The 24,110-nt window shown below is 41.4% G+C and overlaps 1 protein-coding gene across 1 annotated transcript in view; it reads left to right on the top strand.

Annotated features, from left to right (window-relative positions):
* Nucleotides 1-24,110, top strand: part of cers5 (ceramide synthase 5) — a 121,972-nt gene that overhangs the window by 35,673 nt on the left and 62,189 nt on the right. Inside the window, 3 exon segments of the mRNA XM_073070845.1 lie at nucleotides 1,432-1,537; nucleotides 16,347-16,477; nucleotides 23,231-23,288. Of these exon segments, the coding sequence (XP_072926946.1) occupies nucleotides 1,432-1,537; nucleotides 16,347-16,477; nucleotides 23,231-23,288 (295 nt within the window).

The raw sequence follows: 24,110 nt of genomic DNA, 5'->3' as shown, positions 1-24,110 counted from the left end.
GGTAGTAGATGAGTCTTGCTGCAGGATGGCCATTTAATAAATCCAAATGGGGAATGCAGCAGAGACTTATCCAGAGGAACTCACAAGAAATGGTTGAAATAAATGGCACCTTCAAGTGGAAGATAGATAAAGATCTGAAGAAGAATAGATGTAGGAAGTTCATGAGGAAGCATTAGTATAGATTATTTGGGCCAAATGGCCTGTTCTGTGCTGTCAATCCCATGCTTAATTATTCTGGTGTGCAGCTGTTTTAATGAATGCATTGAGATCAGACTGTCTTGTGCACATGTGTAATACAAATTTGTCTTTGTTGTTGTTACCAATAGTAATGACACCCACTCAGTGCATTTTAAGCTTGGACTTTGATAAAATGATGCAGTCTTTGTATAAAGCAGCTTTTGTTTGATACTGGAAACTCTTCAAAAGTGGTTCTGTTGAAAAGAACACTGCTGAGTAATACCATGGAGTCGAGGCCTCTGAAGTGAGGATGCTGTCAAAGCTCTGTGACTGTGTCACCCACTCCTAACAAGTTTGCACAGACCCAGTTTCCTATTCATTGCTAAAACTAGACTAGATACAGTTGTTTTACTGGTAAAATTGCCATTGCATGCTTCCAAGTAGAACACAACGGATTTGTGAGGATATATTCTGGCATCATGCCACCACGGCACTTGCCTGAACCAATTGCCCTAATTATCTTTTTAATAAAACTTTTTTTTGAGAGGGGGGGAGTTGGCAAATCAGCTTCAATTATTAAGTAACAGCTTGCATTGATCTACTGTCCTCAAAAATAATTAATTAACATGGGCAGTGAACAAACATTTTGGCACTAGGTTGCATTAGGAGGTATTGAAGCAAGTAATCAAAGCTTGGTCAGAGATGGGGCTGGAGATGAAGTGAAAAGGAAGGAGAATTGGTCATGGCCTGTAACTCCTGATCTCCCTATCAGATGCGGCAAGATGGCTATGGTCTCTGAACGCTGAAATACTTTGAATTTCACACTTCCTCAGTTTTTTTGCACTATTTTTAGAACTGGGAGATTTTTCTTTTATCCCTTTTGGTGTTATTCCCTTGCTAGTCAATGCTTTGTTCTTTCTCCTGCACTGCAGGTTAACTGATTGCTTCCCATTTAGTGAGTCATTTTTCAATTGATTTCCAGGGAGAAATTGAATAAAGAACTGATTCTGCCATATTTTCTGGCTTGTACAATATCAACTTCAGCAAAGTATTTGCATCATTCAATTATGTTGCTTATGATGAAGAGTTGTATAGCACAAATGGGTCATTTGGCTCACCACCCTGATCTTGTAATCTGGATGTTTGTTGAAGAATTAGCAAGATGCCTGAATCTTTGCAGTTTTAATTCACAATAAACATGGCTTGAATAAACCAGTGCGTATATATCTATATATATTTGTTTTATTCAAACAGGTTTATTGCCAAACCATGTGCCTTGACCCTTAGAATCCAAGCAAATGGACCACGCAGAGCACAGCCCAATGCTATTCTAGAGAAAGTCTTTACGTCAATTACAAAGGTAGGTGCTGTTTTTGCAAGACTTTCTGGTTTTTGCTTTATTGTCTTTTTGTTTTAAAAGTCTACTGTTTATATCGTCCTTGCCCTGTTTGCTTCCCAGCTCTGATCAGGTAGGTGTTGATTGCCAGATGTTTGCTAATCATAACTTTGCCCTGGCTTCCAGTAGCTCAGAGCAGCAGGATGATGTCCTATATTACAGCTTTTGCTTATCTCCTGCCTTCCTTTTCTGAATATGTGAGTGAAATGTCGGCTTGCATTAATCAAATCACACTGCATGAGGGATGTCTGGATTTGACTGGGAAAAGGGCTTTGACCAGGAAAAGGGCTTTGACCAATGGCCAATCCAGACATCAGTAGTTTTGAGAGGAGGGGACTTCAATTAGGTCCACTGCCTGAGTACAAAAGACTGCAGCAGCTCAGTACATGGGGGGGGGGGGAGGAGCTTTGACTAGTGACCAATTGGCCTTTGTAATTGATTAGCAAGAGCAAATTAAAGGAAGGCAAGGGCAAGCACAGTGGCTGTTGTCAGTGGTGATCTTGGGGCTTTAGCTCTTCAAGGCTTCAGTCAGAGAAAGCAGAGAAAAAGAAAAGCTCAAGTTTTTTCTTCCCTCCTTTATATCTGATCAGCTAAGGTAGAGATTTCAAGCAGGATAGTGAATGCTCCTCTTGCTGGATGTGGGAAGGCAGGGAGATCTCCAGTCTCCTCGATGACTACAGCTGAGAGAGGTACATCCAGCTGCAGCTTCTGACAATCTGTGTTAAGGAGTTGGAGCTGGAATTGAATGAATTCTGGATCATTTGGGTGGCTGAGGGGGTGATAGATGGGAGATATCTAGAGAGATGGTTACACCCAAGGTGCAGGACCCAGGAGACTGGGTGACAGTCCTGACGAAGGGTCTCGGCCTGAAACGTTAACTATTTGTTTCCACGGATGCTGCCTGACCCGCTGAGTTCCTCCAGCATGTTGTGCATATCACTTGATATACTGCTGGGGGGAGAAGAAGAATGACCTAACAGGAAAATCACAGGGGTCTGGTCTCTGGCACTGAGTCTGCTTCTGTGACTCAGAAGGGAAGGGGTGGAGGGAGTGAATAAGCATGCTGTGGTGATAGGGGATTTGTTAGTTTGGGGAACATACAGGAGGTTTTGTGAGTGAGAACAAGATTCCTGAATGGTATGTTGCCTACTGGTTGTCAGGGTTCAGGATATCTTTGATAAAGGTCTCATCATTCTTAAGTGGGAGGATGAACAGCCTGAAGTCATGGTCTATGCAGGTGCCAATGACGCAGCTAGGACAAGTGACGTTCTGCATAGGGAGTTCAGTGAGTTAGGTGCTATGTTAAAGGGCATGACCTTCAGGAATATTCTAAAGGCAAGATCTCACAACCGTGGTTAGTGAGAAGTCAAAGCCAAAGAGCATATAATAGAGCAAAAATTATTGGGAAGTTGGGGAATTGGGAAGCTTTTCAAATCCAATATAAGGCATCAAAATTCATTAAGAAGTTAAAGATGGAATGCAAAAGTAAGCTAGCCAATAAGAGGCTACCAAAAGTTTCTTCAGATACAAAGTGTAAAAGAGAGGCGAGAGTGGATATTGGACTGCTGCAAAATGATGCTGGAGGGGTAGTAATGGGGGACAAGGAAATGGTGGACAAACTGAATAAGTATTTTGCATCAGTCTTCACTGTGAAAGACACTAGCAATATGATGCAAGTTTCAGGGGTCATGAAATATGTGAAGTTACCGTAACTAGAGAGAAGGTTGTTGGGAAACTGAAAGATCTGAAGGTAGATGAGTCACCTGGACCAGATGGTGTACACCCCGGGGTTCTGAAAGAGATGGCTGAAGAGATTGTGGAGACATTAGTAATGATCTTTCAAGAATCACTTTATTCAGGAATGGTTCTAGAAGACTGGAAATGTGCAAATGTTACTCCACTTCTCAAGAAGGAAGAGAGACAGAAGAAAGGAAACTATAGGCCAGTTAGTCTGACCTCTGTGGTTGGGAAAATGTTGGAGTCTATTATTCAGGATGAGGTCTCGGTACATGGAGGCACAAGATAAAATAGGCCGTAATCAGTATGGTTTCCTCAAGGGAAAATCTTGCCTGACTAACCTTGGCATTCTTTAAATGACAAGCAGGATAGACAAAGGATAACTGGTTGATGTTGTGTACTTGGATTTCTAGAAGGCCTTTGACAAGGTGCCACACAAGCTACAAGTCCATGATATTACAGGAAAGATTCTAGTATGGGTAAAGCTGTGGGTGATTGGCAGGAGGCAAAGAGTGGGAATAAAGGGAGCTTTTCTGACTAGCTGCCAGTGACTTAGTGGTGTTCCACAGGGGTCTGTGTTAGAACTGCTTCTTTTTATGTTTTATGTGTATGATTTGGATGATGGAATTAATGGCTTTCTTGCAAAGATCAGTAGATGGAGGGGCAGGTAGTTTTGAGGAAGTAGAGGAGACAAAGTCTTAGACAGATTAGGAGAATGGGCAAAGAACTGGCAGATGGAATGCAATGTTGGGAAGTGTATGGTCATGCACTTCAGTAGAAGAAGTGAAAAGGTTGACTATTTTCTAAATGGAGAGAAAATTCAAAAAAACTGAGGTTCAAAAAGACTTGAGAGTTCCTGTGCAGGATTCCCTAAAAAGTTAACTTGCAGGTTGAGTCTGTGGTGGGGAAAGCAAATGCAATGTTAGCATTCATTTCAAGAGGACTAGAATATAAAAGCAAGGATGTATTGTTGAGACTTTTTACAAAGTACTGGTGAGGCCTCACTTGAAGTACTGTGATCAATTTTGGGCCCCTTATCTTAGAAAGGATATGCTGAAACTAGAGAGGGTTCAGAGGAGGTTCACAAAATATTCCAGGATTGAATGGCTTGTCAAATGAAAACTGTTTGATGGCTCTAGGCCTGTATTTGCTGGAATACAGAAGAATGGGGAGTGACCTCATTGAAACCTATTGAATGGTGAAAGGCTTTGATAGAATGGATGTGGAGAGGATGTTTCCTATGGTGGGGGAGTCTAAGACCAGAGGATGTAGCCCCAGAATAGAGGGGCGTCGTTTTAAAACTGAGCAGAGGAGGAGTTTCTTTAGCCAGAAAGTGACTCTGGAATTGCTTGCCACAGGCAGCTGTGGAGGCCAAATCATTTGGTATATTTAAGACTGAGGTTGATAGATTCTTGATTTGTCAGGGCTTGAAGGGATACAGGATGAAGGCAGGAGATTGAGGCTGAGAGGAAAATTGGATCAGCCATGATGAAGTGGCGGAGCAGACTCAATAGGCCAATTGGCCTAATTCTGCTCCAAAAAAAGTTTGAATGAAACAATCATTTAGTTTCTTAATGACCCTCCGAATGTTAATGGTTTTCTACTTTGATTTGTTTTGAGAGGTGGATATCACTGGGAAGACTAACAGTTAATGTCTTGAAGTTGGCGTAAGCTGCTGCTTTGTGAAAGTGCCACTGGTGAGGGAGTTTCAAGGTTTGGACCCAGTGACAATGATTGTCTCCAAGTCAGCAAGCTGTGTGACTCGGAGGGGTTGGTGTTCCCATATGCTTGTTTTCCTTGGTGGCAGAGGTCATAAGTTGGGGAGGTGCTGTTGGAGGTGAATAACTGCGTTGCATTTAGCAGACGGTGCACACTGCTACCTCTGCAGGACATGGCAAAAGAATGCGTTTAGTGTGGTGGATGGTATGTGCCAGTCAGGCAGGCTGCTTTGTCCTGCTGATGACTAATTTCTTGACTACAGTTGGAACTGTTTTCAAAGGAAGTGGAAGTTACTATGTCATGCATGTGATTCTTTCCTTGTAGACGGCGGAAAGGCTTTGTAGAGATGAGAGCTGAGTCACTCACTGCAGGACACCCCAACCTCTGCCTTTTCTGCATATTACTGGTTTCATGAATGACTTGACTCAAAACACAACAGTGGGAATGATATCCCTTCAATAAAGGAAACCAGTCATTCCCTGTCACTTAACTTTGACCCTCGTAGTAATTTATCTCTTATCCTGAAGTTGGGGATTTATGGATAAAGGTGAACAACTGCAATTAGCCTGTAATTGACCTTGTTTACAGCCATTAGACTTTGTAACATGAAAGGTGGAAATTGGCTCCAGCCTTGGCAGGAGTGTATTGTATTGTACATCATACAACCTAAAATTCCTCTCTTGTCATGAGATCTGTCAAATGTTGAAGTCAGCAAAATTTTTTGTTTTGGTCTTTTGTGGTTGAAAAGCTGTTGAATCCTTCAGGCTTGCATTATGTTGTCCTCAATGTACACGTTAGTCTGCAAGTGTTGGCTCTGATTCGGGGGTCGGCCTGGTAGCATAATGGTTAGCGCAATGCTTTACAGCGCCAGCAATCACTGGGAGTTTCAATTTCTGCCACTGTTGTTTGTATGCTCTCCCTGTAGTTGTGGGTTGCCTCCTACATTTCAAAGACTCGCTAGTTAGTAAGGGTACTACCTCATATGTATTTGGAATGTGGGAGGAGCCATGCTGTATTGGTGCTGGAAGCATGGTGACATTTTTGAGCTGCCCCAGCACATCCTCTGACTGAGTTGTTGATACAAATGATGCATTTTATTGCGTGCTTTGATGTACATGTGACAAAGTTGATCTTTAATCTTTAAGGATTTATCCATTGGCTGACTGCCTTTTTAATCTTTCTATGGAAACTGGTGGTTAATAAAAACAAGTGTAACTCTGACTACGATGCCAGATTGCCAGGGGCTATGAACAACAACTGGCCCACATCCCAGGGTCAGTAATTCGATGGCACAGCTTTTTTTCCTCCTTGCCTTTCCTGCCATCTTCTTTTACTTTTTTTGGATGAAGTTCCACAGATCCCAGAATACCCCTCCATCCCAGTAATTGTTGTAAAACTACAGAAAGGCATTGTACCTGAAACACCTTATTGGTATATGATTGCTTCAACTGGTGGGGCAATTTCACTGTTTTTCCAGACTTACTCCCCACTCACTTGGGGGCTGGGTGGTTTGGAGGGCATTTAACATTATTAGCTATCCATTGATTAGGAATTGGACTAGGAAATTATTGCAATATAGGAGTGTGCTCATTCATGAGGACCATACTAACTCTGTGGAGCAAACCCATCAGTCTTATTTCCCTTGAGCTCTTAATTCTTTCACTCATGGCTATTAGCTTCCTTATGGTGATTTTGGCTATATTTAAAGGGAAAATTACTGTGGTCAATTAACCAATATGAGGGGCAACACAATCACACAAAACGTTCAGCTGCCACATGGATAGCACCTGAGGACGGGATTGAAACTCTATCTCAGAAACTAGAAACAGAGTGCTCATAGTGCTGCTCACAACTTGACGTAGCAAAGCACTAACTGTTAGTGGGGGTGTGAGGTAAGGACCATCCAGCAACAGCAATTTCCAATTGTATGGTATGTTAGATGCAAAAAGAGCTGGGTGGAGAAATGATGCTCTGCTTGAGAGGGGGAGATTAACAAGGATGACTGAAAACTTGGCTAAACACCTGGGTCATTTGGATTGCCTAGTAGAAAGGAAAGGTGGAATAATTTAGTGACTGTGAGGCAGCACTGCCCTGTGATGATGAGAGGAGGGCTGGGTGCAGAGATCAGGAACGTACAGACTCTACATTCGGGTACGGACAATACACTATGCAGAGCTGTGCAATATAGAGGGCAAGTCTGAAGAGATTTATATGCTATGAAACATTTAGGAAGTCAGGAAAAGGTTGCAGATGTTGGAAATCTAAAATTCAAAATACTGGAAGTACTTTTATCTGAAATGTTAATTGTTTCAATGGATGCTGCCCAATCTGATGAGTATTTCCAACATTTTCTGTTTTTGTGTTGGCTTGTGGACTGGCCTAATTAATCTTTGCAGCATTTTACCCATCTACAACTTGTGTAAAAAGTTTTAATTCCTACAAAGCAGTGCTCTCTTGTCCAGAATCTATTTGAGAGAGCAAAAGCTGTGACCTATTGTCAAAGTAATTCGGTGAAATTCCAACTCGTGTAACCTTGCACTGTTAGCATGGGCCACATAGATTCCACAGATGACATGGTGCACATTCATGGGTTTGGGAGCTGGGGAAAGGAAATATTATCTGGCAAAAGCACTAATGTTCAGGCCCTTGGGTCCTGGGAAATCTAATTCAAATATAAGGTTGGTGATCTGGGAAGTTGGTGCCTCTGTGCAGGGGCTATCTGCAGTACAGAATGCTCCATTGTGTTAAGTGTTGAGATGGGCATTTTCTGTTTGTGTAGAATCGCAGTATGTTTCACATGAGTGAAGGCCATTTGGCCCATTGTACCTGCATTGGGTAAAGGTGTGGCACTTTTGTTTAATTTTCCTAACAACTTGGAAAGCAAGAACTTGCACTTGTTTAGTAATTTATCAAGTTGTTGGGATTTAGCAGAAGAATGCGATGCAATCAATGGCTTTCTTTCAATTGCAGTTACTCTTGTACAAATGTAGCGGCCAAACTAATGGAGAAATATTAACGAATTTTCATCTTGTGTAGTGTTGATTGAAGGGTCACGTGACAGAGGCTAAATGAGTACACTGCTTTTCATCAGCTGCTCTTGTACCCAAGTGAGCAAGCTGATTATGCCTCCGCTTGACATCTCAAGGACTTGTAAAGGGCAGAACCCTTGTCAATACAATAGTCTCAATACCATGCAGAAGTAAAGGGTAGATTTACCAAAATTTATGACAGGAAACAAGGTCATTTTTTTTTTAAAAAAAAAGCAATTTGTTGGATGAACTCAGCTGGTTGAGCAGCAACTGGAGACCGATGGATCAAGTTTCAGGTCCTGAGACATCAAACATCTTTTTGCCTCCACAAATGCTGCTCAACCCCACTGAGTTCTTCTGGCAATTTGTGCTCCGGATTCCAGTATCTGCAGTTCATTCAGACTATTTTCTGTGCTGATAGGGTTGAATGCAAGCTAAGTCCATGGAGAGGATTGGTCCCTTTAATTCTTGGATCTGAAGTGAGATTATTGTACTGAGCTAACATCAAGGAACAATAAGAAAGAACCAGTGGTGTGGTTTCATTTAACCCAAGAGCTCTCCCATCTACATTGGTAGAATAAATGAAAGGATTGACTCATTTCTAAATGAAGAGAAAGTACAAAAAAACTGAGGTACAAAGGGACTTGGGGACTCCTTGTGCAGAATTCCCTAAAGGTCAACTTGAAGGTTGAGTCTGTGGTGGGGAAAGCAAATGCAATGTTAGCATTTGTTTCAAGAGGACTAGAATATAAAAGCAAGGATGTATTGTTGAGACTTTACAAAGTACTGGTGAGGCCTCACTTGAAGTACTGTGATCAATTTTGGGCCCCTTAGAAAGGATATGCTGAAACTAGAGAGGGTTCAGAGGAGGTACACAAAATATTCCAGGATTGAATGGCTTATCAAATGAAAACTGTTTGATGGCTCTAGGCCTGTATTTGCTGGAATACAGAAGAATGGGGAGTGACCTCATTGAAACCTATTGAAGGGTGAAAGGCCTTGATAGAATAGATGTGGAGAGGATGTTTCCTATGGTGGGGGAGTCTAAGACCAGAGGACGTAGTCCCAGATTAGAGGGGCGTCGTTTTAAAACTGAGCAGAGGAGGAGTTTCTTTAGCCAGAAAGTGACTCTGGAATTGCTTGCCACAGGCAGCTATGGAGGCCAAATCATTGGGTCTATTTAAGGCAGAGGTTGGTAGATTCTTGATTGGTCGGGGCATGAAGGGATATGGGGAGAATGCAAGAGTTTGGGACTGAGGGAAATTGGATCAGCCATGATGAAATGGCAGAGTAGACTTGATGGGTCAAATGACCTAATTCTACTCCTTTCCCTTATGGTCTTGTGGTCTAAAATAACACAATGCAGCACTATTTAAATGTTTGTGTGCATGAGAATTTTATTGTGTGGGCACCTTGATTTTTAAATTGGGCTGCTGTTAAGCTTGTTGGTTTGGGTGGAGGCTGGATCCACAGTAAAATCTGGAGCTGGCTCAGGGAAATGTAACTATCTGCATGGCAAAGGGTTGGAGTTCAGAATTCTCCTGATTTTTGTTTTTGAATCTGGATTGGGGAAACTTGCTGCTTACAAATTTGCAGATTGAGTGTGATTTATGCTTAAAGCCAACGAGGCAATCAATAGCCTAAAGTGGTAGATGGTTTGTGCATTGTTTATGATTGTATAATATAATTTCCAGTACATAAGTGTAAAAAGGAGAACAAAATGATTGTTACTCTGGATCCAATGCATCACAAAGAACACAATAATAAAGAAACACAAAATAACTATCAATGTACAAGATGACGTACATATAGATTGCATGTCCATAAAGTGATGGGCACAGGAGTGTTTGTACAAAAGGTGACTCTGGCAGGGAATGATAGTGGTGGTAGTGGGTGGAGGTGTTGATCAGCCTTGCTGCTTGGGGGAAATAACTTTTTTGGGAGTCTGGTGGTCCTCACGTGGATGCTATGTAGCCTACGCCCTGATGGGAGTGGGACAAACAGTCGATGAGCAGTGAGTGTTGGATCCTTCATGATGTCACTGGACCTTTTCCAGCACCTTTCTGTGTACATGTCCTTGATGGCAGGTAGGCTGATGCCAGTGATGTGTTGAGTGGTTTTGACTACCCATTCCTGTCCACTGCAGTGTTTCTGTACCATGCAGTTGATGCAGCATGCTCCCTACTGTGCATCTATAGAAGGACATGAGTATAGATGTGCATCATCCTCCTATCTTTAGCCTCCTCAGGAAGTAGAGGCTTTGAGCTTTTCTGATCTAGTAGGATGTGGTCTGAATACGACTAAAGGTGCAGATGAAGTGATTGAGGAACTTTGGATTGGTTGCACAATCATTACAAATAATGTAATAAAATTAATTCTACTTCAAGTAAAAGTGACCAAACCAGTGAATACCTAGTAAAAATGACTAGTCCTAGCAAAGATGTCTTGAAACCCCACAGGATGTGTAGGGAGCAGGTGAGGGATGTTGATTAAAAGTACATCCCTTTCATCAGGTGCTCAAGTAGTGATGGTTGCTACCTCTATCTGCCTATGATGCCTTTGAAGAATAGTGATTGAATTAATTTGCCTATGTAGTGATCTTCTCCTGTAGACGACCATTTAAATGCTAAAGTGTGATTTGAGGATCCCCTAATTGGACTTTTGTTTTCATTGAGTTGTACGTGTTTGAGATCTGAAGATTGAAGGTTAACATAAAAATGAATTTAAAAAAAAGAAATGTTGATCCTGACACCTGAGCTGCTAGAATCTGTCAATGCCTGTGTTTCTGTACAGTTCTAACAGTTAGACTAGCGTTGGTTCCTTTTGTACATGTATGGCATGCTCTGCTTTCATTAAAAGTTCCAGGCCCTTTTGAGGAGATGGAGCTACAGATGCTTTAAATGGTAAAAATTTAGGTACAAAGAGATGGGGTTTATGCAAAGACCAATAAAATCTAACTTTGACTCCTACATAAACAGATACTGCACAGACCACGACACACTGTCGTTTTTTCCATGTTATGAAATGCGACTTCATTTTGAGTGTTTGCTGCAAATCCTCTTTTTTAAAGCACCAATCATAACTGGTAGAACTGTCAGAATGACACTTGCTTTTGGTGGATTACTTGTGTAGAATCTACTGGCATGACTGACTTGGAGTTGACTTTTATAGCTGATTTGTCTGTTTGGGGAGTTGGGAGAAGGAATGCAGAGGGAAAATTAAATTGAAACCGGCTGCTCAAGATTTCCAAATTGTTTATAGCTTGTAATCTGCTCCCTAGTATGGTGTAAATGTTTTACCAGCATCAACTCTGAAACCTAAACTTAAACTGAATTGCTTTTAATTTAGTGTTTTGTAACTTGTCTACTGTATTGCTGTGAATCTGAAGGAGATATTCAGACCACTGTCTGTCTGTGCTTGAGCAATCCAAAACATTACATAGCTGCAAACCTTCTCTCTCCAACCCTGGATCATCGTCTGCTTAATTGTTTTTTTCCTCCTTGAACAGTTAGGACACAAGGCCCTTCAAGGGTGTATCTGTACATGTAGGCCAGCCACTTGCTTAGTTTAAAAGCATCCAGAGGGGATGAGTGGGAATTCCAGGGTGCAGGTCCTGGACTGTTGAACAATGAAGTAAAAGAATCCAAAGAGGGGCAAAGGTTTGAGAAACAGAAATAGATGCTCCATAGATGCATTCTGTCTGGATGCATGAAAACTTGCATGTGACCACTAGAAACTGCAAAGTTGTGAACACAGCTTAAAACATCACAGGAACCAGCCTAATGGACTCTATCTATACTTCTGGCTGCCTCAGTAAAGCAGCCAGCATAATTAAAGACCCCACCCACGACAGACATTCTTTCCTTTCCCAACGGGCAGAAGATGCAAAAGCCAGAAAGTGCATACCACCAGAGGTTTGATAATGGCTTCTATCCCGCTGTTATCAAACCTCTTGCATGACAAGATGGATTTTTGGCCCCACAATCTACCTTAATATGATCTTAAACTTTATTGTTTGCATGCACTGCACTTTCTTGGTAGCTTTTAGATTTATTTTGTATTGTTATATTATTTTGTGTTGGCCTAATGTGTTGTATAATCTGATCTGTATGAACAGTATGCAAGACAAGTTTTTCACTGTATCTTCGTACATGTGGTAATAATAAACCAACACCAAGATATTTTTATAGGAGAGGCCCTTCTCCCTAGCTTGGGGGGTGCTGTTTATAGGATTGTTGTGCTACAGGAGGTTATTTTGCCCCTTGTTATTATGTTGGCCCTGAAAGCTGTCCAATCAGCCCTTTTCCCCTGCTTTTTCCTTATAGTCCTACAAATTATTTTATCGTGTCCATCCAATTACATTTTTTAATGGAATGGCCTGATTTAATTTCCACCCTGCTTGAATTCTAGATCATCATCTTCTCTGTATATTAGTATTTCCCCCCCCCCCCCAAGTTTTTCTTTCCATTAATTTCTTTAGTTTCTATCTATTGTCACAATTTTGTCTGCCTCTATCACCTCTTCCACAAACCAGGACATGTGCTCTTCTCATTTCTTGTCACTGTTGTAACATCAGCTAGTTTGTATACAGCATGGTGCATAAGAATGACCCTGACTTATTTTTATCCATTTTCTGAATGATCTGTATATAGGCTAGGATACACAGTGACTTTCATCATGAACACTAGTCTCCACACCATAGAGGATACCTGTAAAAGGTGATGGCTCAAGAAGGCAGCATTCATCATTAAGGATGTTCACCATCCAAGACATGCCCTCTTCTCATTACTGCCATCGGGGAGTAGGTACAGGAGCCTGAAGACCATATTCAATGTTTTAGGAACCCCTCTGCCATCAGTTTCTGAACACTATTCTGCTGTCCTTTTTGCATGAATTATTATTTTTTTTATTGTCACTTGTAATGTCTCTGTATTGCACTGTACTGCTGTAAAACAACAAATTTTGTGACATCCGTGATACTAAACCTGATTCTGAGCTCCCCGCTCTTAGTTGCAAAGCTAAAGAGGGCAGGCTCAAGCTGATATTCTGCGGCAATATTAATGGAAGTAGAAGTGGGTGTTCATGAAGATTTAGATATTAAATGGGGATGCTGTGGTTGCAAACCTGAGGTGATGACCAGGGAAGAAGATAAAATTATGGCAAGGCCGAAATTGATGGCTCAGTCTTCTCAACCTTCTCCTCCCCCCCCCCCCCCAACCCCAAAAGTGTACAATGCCATTCCATATGGAAAATTTTTTTTTTTGTTTGCTAAATTGTGTTTCCAATCATGATGTCCTTGCCAGGCCTCCAGTTTGTCAGTAAGACTACAGAGTAATTGTGCATACCTTTGCTTTTTTTTTAGGTTTCTGAATAAGACTAAATGTTGCCCTTTGCAGAAGTTTCTTAAGTTTGTTTCTTCATCTGCCCCCCCTCCCCCCAGTCCAAGTCTTGTACATCTGCAGATCCCAGTATCTCCAGCAAAACTAGCTCTGTACTTAATTTTGGCAATAAGGGACCTTTAGAATTGGCAACTGGAAAAGGGCCTTTTTTAAAAAAAATGTTCGTCTATAACTAAGAAAGCAATGTACTGATGGAATCCGTAACCTGGATGGATTTCTTCCCATTTGATCCTTAATTTCATCAACATTATGTGCCATGTCCACGACCATGATTGTTCCTGGCAAATTTTTCTACAGAAGTGCCTTCTGGGCAGTGTCTTTACAAGATGGGTGACCCCAGCTGTTATCAAAACTCTTCAGAGATTGTCTGCCTGGTGTCAGTGGTTGCATAACCAGGACTTGCGATATGTACCAACTGCTCATATGACCACCCAGCACCTGCTTCCATGGCTTCACGTGACCCTGATCGGGGTTGGGTGGGGGCTAAGCAGGTGCTACACTTTGCCCAAGGGTGACCTGCAGGCTAGCGGAGGAAAGGAGCGTTTTCTACATCCGTCGGTAGAGACGCATCTCCAACCCACTATCCAGACCTTTAATTTATGCTGAATAACCTGTTTGAGTGGCTCTCTGAGCTGATCTGGTGACCTTTGCTAGAAACATTTGCTTGATCTGTGCCATCCAGTAGCATTGTTTTTGATACTGAATTTGTAATGATGGGGAATGTACCTTGGGACACGAGTTGCTGTCAGGTTTGAGATGTGGGTGATTGGAAGAGGGAGGAGTAAGGGAAAGGATTGGACCCTGTATGAAACTTGATAAGACAGTATCCAATAATGAATTTATCTTAAAACAGTGCATAGATCTGTGGCACCTTTTTTTTGAAGGGGTTAATCTGCCTGGCCAAATGCAATATTAGAAGAGATGTGCAGCTATTAAATGTTTTCCTACCTGTAACAGTAAGTATTAATGAGCTTTTGAAATGAGTATTATTGCACCCTTTACATAACATTGCATATGCGTAAGCTGTTGCCTTACTACTGAAAGGCATTGTCAATCTATTAGGGTTTTTTCCACTTTAGCATCCATCCAAGTTGCCTTCCCCTCCACTCTTCAGATGGAAGACAATACTTCATAATTAACTCATGAGTGTTAGAGCTTTGGCATTTGGTAAGTACGCGATCTCCAGAGGAAATTGATCTGTTGTACTTTCTGGAATGGATGGCAGCTGTTCACTGTGTATTACATATGGCCTGCTGTTTTGTTTCTTTCCCATAAAATCCAGTTCATGTTGGACTTCAATTCATTTGTGGGATTCAGCTGGAGGAGCCTGCTTCACAAAATGTTCTAGAATTGCAGTGTCATTTCTCCGTGTGTTATTGTGAGCCTTGTGAATCTGGCAGGTCTTGATTTTGAGTCATAGCATCAAACAGTACAGAAAATGACCCTTCAGCCCACTGTGTCCATGCTGATCATGGTACTTGTATCTGCCATTTCTAAGATCCTACATTGGTTCCTTGCCCTTTCTGTGCCTCAATGATTCAGTGCTTGTCTAGATGCTGCTTAAATGTTCTTGAGTCTCTGCCTCCACTGTCTCCTTCAGGCAGTACATTTCAATCCCTCAGTTTGTCTGTGGGGTGGAGGAGGGGGAAAATTCCTCCTCTGATCACTGAAATGCTCCAACCAGGCAACATCCTATTAAATCTCCTCTGCACCCTCTTCAATGCAATAATGTCTGTCAGAAAGTATGGTGTCCAGAACTCTGCAGTTTTTCCAGGTGTGCCTTAACAAATGCTTTAAAGTTGTAATATGACATTCCTGGTCTCCACACTGCAGCTTAAGGCAATCCTCCTTTCTGTACAACACTACACATGGTGTTACCTGCAAATGCCAGATCCAAGTTCTGCTGAATATTCTTTGGATAGGTGACCAGTTAATCACTGTTCATTCTGGAAAAATAAGTTTGAATCCCTGATCTTTGGGATGGTGACATCATAGGATAGGAACATTTGGGGCTGAAATAGATTCTATTCAGCTGTGATACCTACCCATTTGACTAGTTGAAAGTGCTGTCATTTTTAAAAAAAAAAAAATATATATATATGGAAAAGTTGCCATCTGGTGTAAGATGCCGACCTTGAATGTGCAGCTGTTCCCCAAAACAAGTAGGAGAGACGTGTGAGCCATTCCCCTTTGCACAGTGTCAAAATTGTACTGCAGAAACAGACCTTTGGGGCCTTCCATATCCATGGCAACCATTATGTGCCATCTATGCTAGTCACATTTTCTGGCACTGCTTTGGATATGTTAAAATTGGTACTCAACAGTAGAAAAGGCAAGAACTATACTTGGTTACACTCAACTTCTCAACAATTAGCTGTTGAACATTACAAGGCAATCCATTGATTTGATTTAATTGAATAAAAATTTAACCTTTACAGATAAGAAATGCCACTGTGGTAAAACATCGCAACAAATTCCAGCTGCATTCTGCATCACTTTTAACCTTTCACTTTCTTTCCCTCTGAATTCTACCACAAATGGTTGCCGAGCCTTTGATATGTGCCTTTACCTACCCACTCTCTCAATGTGATTACCCTCTTACTTCCCGACTGAACCCTGTTCATCTATGTAAACAAAGTTCCTCTGAGTCCATTTGAGCTTCCATGTTCTACTCTTTTTTTTTTTGTATTTTTACCCCAATATTTGGGATAGATCAATATTGATATTGTTTCACTATTATTGTTTCAAAAGGCATGCTTGAGGCTGCAGGTTCAATGAGATGTACTTGTTTGTACATGGCCATGTCTATTCCTTCCACTGCACTCACTTCCATTTTTTTTTAAATGCCTTTCATGCAAGTCATTAATTTTTTTTTTTGTTTCTTTTCAGTCTCCTGATGAGAAAAGGCTCGAAGGTCTGTCCAAGCAGCTCGACTGGGATGTCCGCAAAATTCAGCGCTGGTTTCGACATCGAAGAAACCAAGATAAACCCAGCACGCTCACAAAATTCTGTGAGAGCATGTACGGCTTTTATTCTACTGTTATGTCTGAGTTTAGTTAGCTGTATTGTACAGATGTTTTTGTGTATCAGCATTTTTTTTAAAAAAAGACAAATGAAGCATGAAGTGAATCTCTTGTCCTATTTTGCTTGCTCTACTCACCACTCCACCTTTTTTTAAAAAAGCAAAAGTGATTATTAATTATTTTGAATAGATTTGGCATTTTCAGTAATGATTTTTAACAACTTGGATTGCTGCAATTTATTTCCTTATCCTGCCTTATGGAAAAAATTTTGATCAGTGTGAAACATGATGATAGGATCTTCCTTGGATAATTTTAGGATTGCTATAATGGTTGGTATAGTCTTGTATCATACTCCCCCAGTAACTCCACACACAAGTGAGGTTCTTGCTAACAGGAATGGAGTTTGCCCATAACTCTGTCCACTGGTTTATGGTGACTGAATGAGTGAACACCAATTATTCTTCCATGGGATTTCATGTTTCCGGCTGAAATTTATGGATCATATTTCAGGTTCCAACCCAAGCACAGCAAGGGCCACACTGACCAGGGACAAACATAAGGCAGCTCCTGGTCACTGTAATGCTTGGCAGTGGGCTTGTCTAGTGTTTCATCGTTGCAAGCACTCTGCCAAACCTTTTTACACTGTTCAAGCTGCTTAGGACAGCAAAAGACAAAAAATGGCAGCGGCATTGGCATCTGGGTTAGAATGGCAGCGCAACAAAAATGAGCCTAGAGCAGCGGCGGCAGAACACGAGTAGCGAGGAGCATGTTGCAATGGCAGCAGCGGCAGCAGCAACGTAATCTCAGCGTGCACCATTGGCATTTTGGTTGCAAATAAGGAATTTTTGAGGTCCTGCAGGGCGTAACCCATTGGCATCAGCTTCTTCGTTTTTTATTTGTCATGTTAAAATGACGTCATTGTCCAAACTTCACAGCAAGGGTAACTCTGAACTACTTTTATGGAGCATTTTCATTCTTGTTGACCCTTTCTCCCCTGTTGGCTTAAACTCTTTTGGCTCTGATAGTAAAACCATCTAGAACAAGATTCTTCAGCCTGCTCTTTGGATTTTTAAAAAATGTGAAAATGTACTTCTTTCAAAGAGCCGGCACGTGGATCTCCTCCAGCATTGCACCAATGAATCGCATTTCCTCTGCTTTTTCCTTCTTTCCCCCCCCCCCCCGCCACCCCCACCCCTTGTGGTATTTGTTCTGTTCCCTTATTGAATCTGTTTCCACTGCATTCCTTGGACATTGTGTTCCAAATCATAAATGTGTAGAAATTTAAGTTGCCCTCCTGTCCTTTTTTAATCTTTTAATCAGCGTCCTCCAGTTATGAACCCTGCTGGTGCTGGAACTAGTTTCTCCTTGTTTGCTCTCACCAGAATTTGTACTTTAGAGTCCTTCTATTAAATTTCCCCATAATTTGCTCTATGGAGAATAATGACAGTTCCTTCAGTCTCTCCATGTAACTTGGCTTCCATCTCTGCCTGGTACCACTCCAGCTAAGAATTTTGCCAGCCTTTTAATCTTTTCAATCAGTCTTAACACCTTCAAAGATTTGTATGCATATATTTGAGTGAAGCCACTTTGTTCACACCCCTACTCTCATACCTTTTTAGACATGTGTTGTCTGTCTTTACTATTCTTAATAAATCACCTAACATTTATACATTGCATCTCTTCCATGTGACTTGGCCATTTCACTAATCTATACCTTCCTAGAGAATACCAAATGTCAAGGTCGAGTTTGTAGTCATAGGCACAAGTACAGGTGTAATGGAAAAACTTAGTTGCAGCAGCATCACCAGCACATAACAGCAGCATTCACAAGAAAAACAAAAATGAAACAAAATTAAATTTTTGCATGAAAATATAATTGGAGCAAAATAAAGCCCATTGTAGTGCAAAGTGGTTTTGTTGCTGAACATGTAGTGATTGGGGTTGTACCAGTCAGTTCAAGAAGTAAATGGTTGAAAGGAAGTAGCTGTTCTTAAACCTGGTGGTGTGGGACTTGATAGTATAGCCTGTGTAGTCTTTATGACAAATGTGTGTCTGTGTCTCCTTGATCAGTATAATAAATCCAGTAACCATTTGGTGAAAAGGCTCCACCTGAATTATAAACTGCTGTTGCCCCTTTGTGGAAATATGAGGATCTCGAGTCGAGTGTCGTGTGCTCGTGTGCACCTGTGCCCTCCCATTGCTTGGGCACAGGAGCAGCGGCATAGCCTTGTGGGCAGGAAAGGGAAACCTATGAGCATCACAGAGCTTCCCCTGTGTTTCAAGGCTGGTTGCAAAACTACAAAATGAGGAAGGAGGATAGCAGAGCCTTTTTGGAAAGTCTTGGGTGGCCACGAATCTTGTAGAGCCACAAACCAAATGCTAATCTTTACACGTTGATCAGTGTGATCAATAACACAATCCTGGAACTTGGCTTCTAGTAATTCTTGAATTTTGGCTAGAAGCCTGTCTATTCTAGAGTGTCATTGATTAAATGGGCTGTTAGAGAGTATGTGTGTGTGTGTGGTCATTCTGATGTATCACAAGTAAGGGTCTCCATCTTCTGAATTGTATGGAAGGAAAAGGTTCCAGAAATGGCTTCAGTCTGTGCTGTCTGTCTTCATCTGCATAAGAAGGGTGGGGAGGGGGGTTTGTCCATGAATGCCTGCTGCCTTCTGGGTTGAGGAGAAGGGTCATTGGGTGTTGCTGTTCTTGATTTTCAGTTTGACAACCCCTACTGGAGTGTACAGGCAGGTATGTGATCAAATTTGGATAGAAGGTCCACAGTCAGTAGCTTGCTGCCTAGGCTCACGCGTAAGTAATGGCTCAGACTCGCTATATACGGAGGTGGATGTAACCAGAATCTCAGCTGTAATCTTGGAGTTCTATGGAAGAAAAGTTGAATTAAACTTGCTCAGTCACCGTAAATTAATGCCCCTGATTGTAAGTAGGTGGAATTCAATTCTCTTCTCCACTCACTACTTCCAAGATAACTGAATTTGATTTCTTCAGTCATGAGTGTCCTTGGTATATTAGCTACTTGGGCAATATACCAATGCCGTTGGGACTGTCAGTGATGAAGGCAGCTTTCTGTGGTAGAGAAAGTGATTGGTGGTGGGGAGGGGGGGAAAATAAACAAGTTTGTGGCCCAATGTTTTCTGTGGTCTTCCAAGACTTTCCAAAAAGACTGTATGCTCCATACCACTTGCATTCCTTATTTAATAGTGTATCAGGGGTGTTTGACTTTCTTCACTGGTACTGTCCCTGTGATCTCATTGGCAGAGTTCTCTGCTTTGATTGAAACAGAAGGGTGGGAAGACAGGACTTGTGGTAGGAGCTGACTCTTTCAGCACCCAGCTTTCATGTGTAAATTCTACCCTTGTTAAGTCCGTTTTAATGTGGTTTTCAAAGTTGTGAAAAATGTTTGTTTTGGAAATTCATAAACATGCTTCAGGATTCCCTGAAGACCTAATGCTGGTTAGCCACCTAGCTTTCCAGCATGGCAGATGCAATTCCGTGTGTGCATTGATGGTATTGTTTCCTGGTGCTGTGCGTTCTCTTCTCCCTCTGCAGCTCCCTCATTTTTCTCTAGGATGTACTCTTACCTTTACATCCAATGAAAATTTACAAGTTCAGGTCTCTGCTAAAATGCCAAATATTTAATACATCTGACTGCTCCCCCCACCCCCTCCTTTTTTCCAAAACCTGGTTATTGCCTAGTTGAAATATTCCACAAATTTTCTTTTTTTTTAAAGTTCTTTCCATGAGTTTCCAGGTTTTAATTTAGTCTTGTTGAATTTGTGAATAGTTTCTGCAGTACCAAAATTGCTTGCTTTGCTGACCATCTTATAACACTGGAGCGAGCCTTGCCACTTTACCTGAATTGGAAAACAATTTGACAAACAAAAATGCATTACAAGTCAGTTAGTGTTTGAGTGATAGGAAGAAGACCAGTTAACATTCAGTTGTGCCTTGCTCTTTGACACTAGGTCTGTGTTTGAATTGTGACTTTCCTCTGCTTTTTTTGTTTTCTGTGGAGATGTTCATGGGTTAATTTTTTTTATTAGCTATTTCCAGGCACAGTTTACACAGGGAAGTGACTGTCTTTTAAAAGTGACTTCAACAACAAAGACTTGCTTCACTTCCATGATAATGATCAGTCAGTAGCCTAGGTTTTTAAGAAGCTCTTACTACAGCTTTCCCTTTACAATTTATTACCATCTGCACTGCCAGTGCTTGGAATCCACAATCACCACTCCCCTCAATCAGTGATTTACAATCCTTCAGTCGTAGTTTCATTCCTGTTCTGGTTTTTACTTTTGCCTTTCTCAAAGGTGTGGATTTGACAGATGTGGTGGGAATTTTGTATTGTGTTCATATTTCATTACATAAGGCTGTAAACTGCATGTGAGTTTTTTTAAGGTTGTCCACATGCTAAGCTTCCAGTCTTAAATCATAAGTATCACAATGCAGGAAGCACCTTCCTTATAAGAACAGGTGTGGTTAGAGTGCCAGGTCTAGGCAATAGATTATTGAGGGTAGACTTACTGGTGAGGTGTTGTTAACTGGGCTTTGAATGACTATAAAACAAATGAACTATCCTTGTATAACTTTAATTGTCAACAGAGGATTGGCTTTTTAAGGCAAGTTTAAATTTGTATTTTTCCACTTTAGAAATGTTGCTAAGTTCACTTGTCTTTAGGTTGTATTGTGCCATTTGTGTAATTGATATTGTAGTGAGCACTGGAGGTTGCAGGTTCATGGAAAAACACAATTCTGTCCAAGAAAGAATTGTGGCATTTAGTGCTGCTGGTGGCTTCTTTGTGCCTGACTTGGCCAGTGTCATTATCAGCTTGTGTGTCTTGAGGTGAAGGATAGCTATAATCACTGACCTCTTATCAAAGCCCTGGAGGTTTATGTTGAAATTTCTGCATCCAGACTCTTGCATTGTGGAAGCATAAACACTTATTTTTGTTTCTATTTCCTTAGTGTTTTGAAAAGAGGCTGGTGAAATCCTGGAGACTTGGGAGCAATAACCCTCTGCCTATGTGTCACTGAATGCAGCTATACCACTCTGAGAGACCATAACACACGGGCAGGTCCATTGTATTTAACCCATTGAGTCTGCTCTGCCATTCCATCATTGTTGACATATTTTCCATAACCTTGGACACCCTTACTATTAAAGAACCCTCCAGTCCCACTGAAAGGTCTCTGCCCAAAGCTTCAACTGTACTCTTTTCTATAGATTCTGCTGGCCTGTTGAGTTCCTCCAGCATTTTGTGTGTGTTTGTTGCTCTGGATTTCCAGCATCTGCAGATTTTCTTTTGTTTGTAATCAAGAACCTATCAACCTCTGCTTCAAATATACCCAATGACTTTGCCTCGCAGCTGTCTGTGGCAATGAATTCCACAGATTCACCACCCTCTGGCTAAAGAAATTCCTCCTCATCTATTCTGAGCTGTGCCCTCTGGTCCTAGACTCTCACTATTGGAAACATCCTCTCCATGTCCACTCTATCTAGGTCTTTCAATATTCAGTAGGTTTTAATGATATTTACCTTACCGCCCCCCCCCCCCCCCATATTCTTCTAAACTCCACTGAGTACAAGCCCAGAGCCATCAGGCACTCATTCCTGGGATTGTTCTTGTGAACCTTCTCTGGACTGTAAAATGCCAGTACAATCCATCCTTGGATTAGGAGCCCACACTACTCATAATACTCCACACGTGGTCTGACCAATATCTTTACTTATAAAGCTTCAGCATTGCATCCTTGCTCTTGTATTCTACTGCTCTGGAAATAAATGCAAACATTGCATTTGCCTTTCTTAACTACCAACTCCACCTGCAAGTTAATGTTTAAGGAATTCTGCATGAGGACCCTTTGCACCTCCGATTCCTGAATTCGCTCCCTGTTTAGAAAGAAGTCTACACCGTTATCATACCAAAGTGCACACACTTCAATAGGTTTCAATAGGTATATTTTAATGTCAGAAACATATACAATATGCATCCTGAAATTCTTTGTCTTCGCAAACATCCACGATAACAGAAGGGTCTCAGCCCAAAATGTCGACTGTACTTTTTTTTGCATGGCTGGTACCTGGCCTGCTGAGTTCCTCCAGCATTTTGTGTGTTGCTTGGATTTCCAGCATCTGCAGATTTTCTCTTGTTTGTGATTGGATAACCTCTCCAGTGTCATTTGCCAGCAGTCTGATATGTACTCTTGCCTCTTACTCTTTATGTATAAACTTTCAGCATCCTCTCTTGTATTATTTAGCTTACCTTCATATTTCATCTTTAATGTTTTTTTGTTGCCTTCTATTGATTTTTCAAAAACTTTCTGATCCTCTAACTTCCCACTAATTTTTGCTATGTTATATGCCCTCTTTTGCTTTTATGCTGTCTTTGACCACTTTCCCTTGTCAGCCCTGGTTGCCTCATCCTGCCTTAGAATACTAATTTGAAGAACCTGGAAACTGGTTCACCTGAGCGAAGCAAAGAATTGCTTCGGGCTGCTCCTGGGTTGGTTTTATCCGAATATTTGTAGAGCTAAGAATAGATTGCTCAGGCTGTGGTAGGGCAGGGAAGACAAGGCATTTTATTTTCATGGTTTTAAAATCTCTCCAGAGTTTTCATTGGAATCCAGGTTGGTGGACTGAGCTCCCTTCCATCAAATTTCCCCATGCACTGACTCCCTCCTTTTTCCACCCTGTCCCATTATCTGATTTCAAGTGTTTTGTATTTGCAGGTGGAGACTTGCATTTTATTTCTATATATTCTTCTATGGAGTGAGATTTCTATGGAAGGTAAGTGTTTGTTGGTGTGTGTGTGTTGGTTGGTATATCTGATGCAGCCCTCTCCCAAAGAGTAGCATAATTATGATTTTTTAGGTGGGATGGATAAGGGTCTTTCCAGGAACCTGAAGTATAATGATCAAATGTGCAAAATAAATAGCAGCCTATAATAAGTGCCATTAATAGTGCTCTTTTACTTCAGTGTAAACCTACTTCACTTTGTATTCGACCTGTATTTGCAGTGCAGAAACAAGGTTGGGGGGGGGGGGGGAGAGGGTGGTTGAGGTTTACTGTGTATTAAAGTTAAAAAAATGCATTTATCTATCTTCTTTCACTGCCTCTGGATGCCCAGAAGTGCTTTACAAGTGCAGTGTTGGAAATTGCAGCAACTAATTTAAGCGCAGAGTGCTTCTACAAACAGCGCAACAAATGTTTGGCTGTTATTGTAGCAAGTGATGTCTTTCGGCCGATTTATCAGAACTTCCTCATTCATTAACTCGTGCCACAAGATATTGTACTTCTACCTTGAAAGGCACAGAAAGGCCTCAGCTTTACATTGGGAGCACCTGTCTAGATTTTTGTGCTCTACCTTCTGGAGTGGGGCCTTAATCCATGACCTTGTGATCTGAGTGTAAAGCTCTACCATGGAATTGGGACTCTTGTTTGTTCTCGGTGGCTGCGTATAATGAACAAAGTATGTAGAGAAACACTGAGGGCCACAGTGTTGCAGTTACAAGGACCTGTATTTGTTTACCTCTTGCGGTGACTCATGGCTTGACTTACTCCTCCCAAAGTAATTGCTTTATGCCTCCAGTGAGGTGTGTCTTTGCTGCA

Source organism: Hemitrygon akajei, chromosome 18 (assembly GCF_048418815.1).
Source record: "Hemitrygon akajei chromosome 18, sHemAka1.3, whole genome shotgun sequence".
Taxonomy (NCBI): domain Eukaryota; kingdom Metazoa; phylum Chordata; class Chondrichthyes; order Myliobatiformes; family Dasyatidae; genus Hemitrygon; species Hemitrygon akajei.
This window is presented reverse-complemented; position numbering and strand designations above follow the sequence as displayed.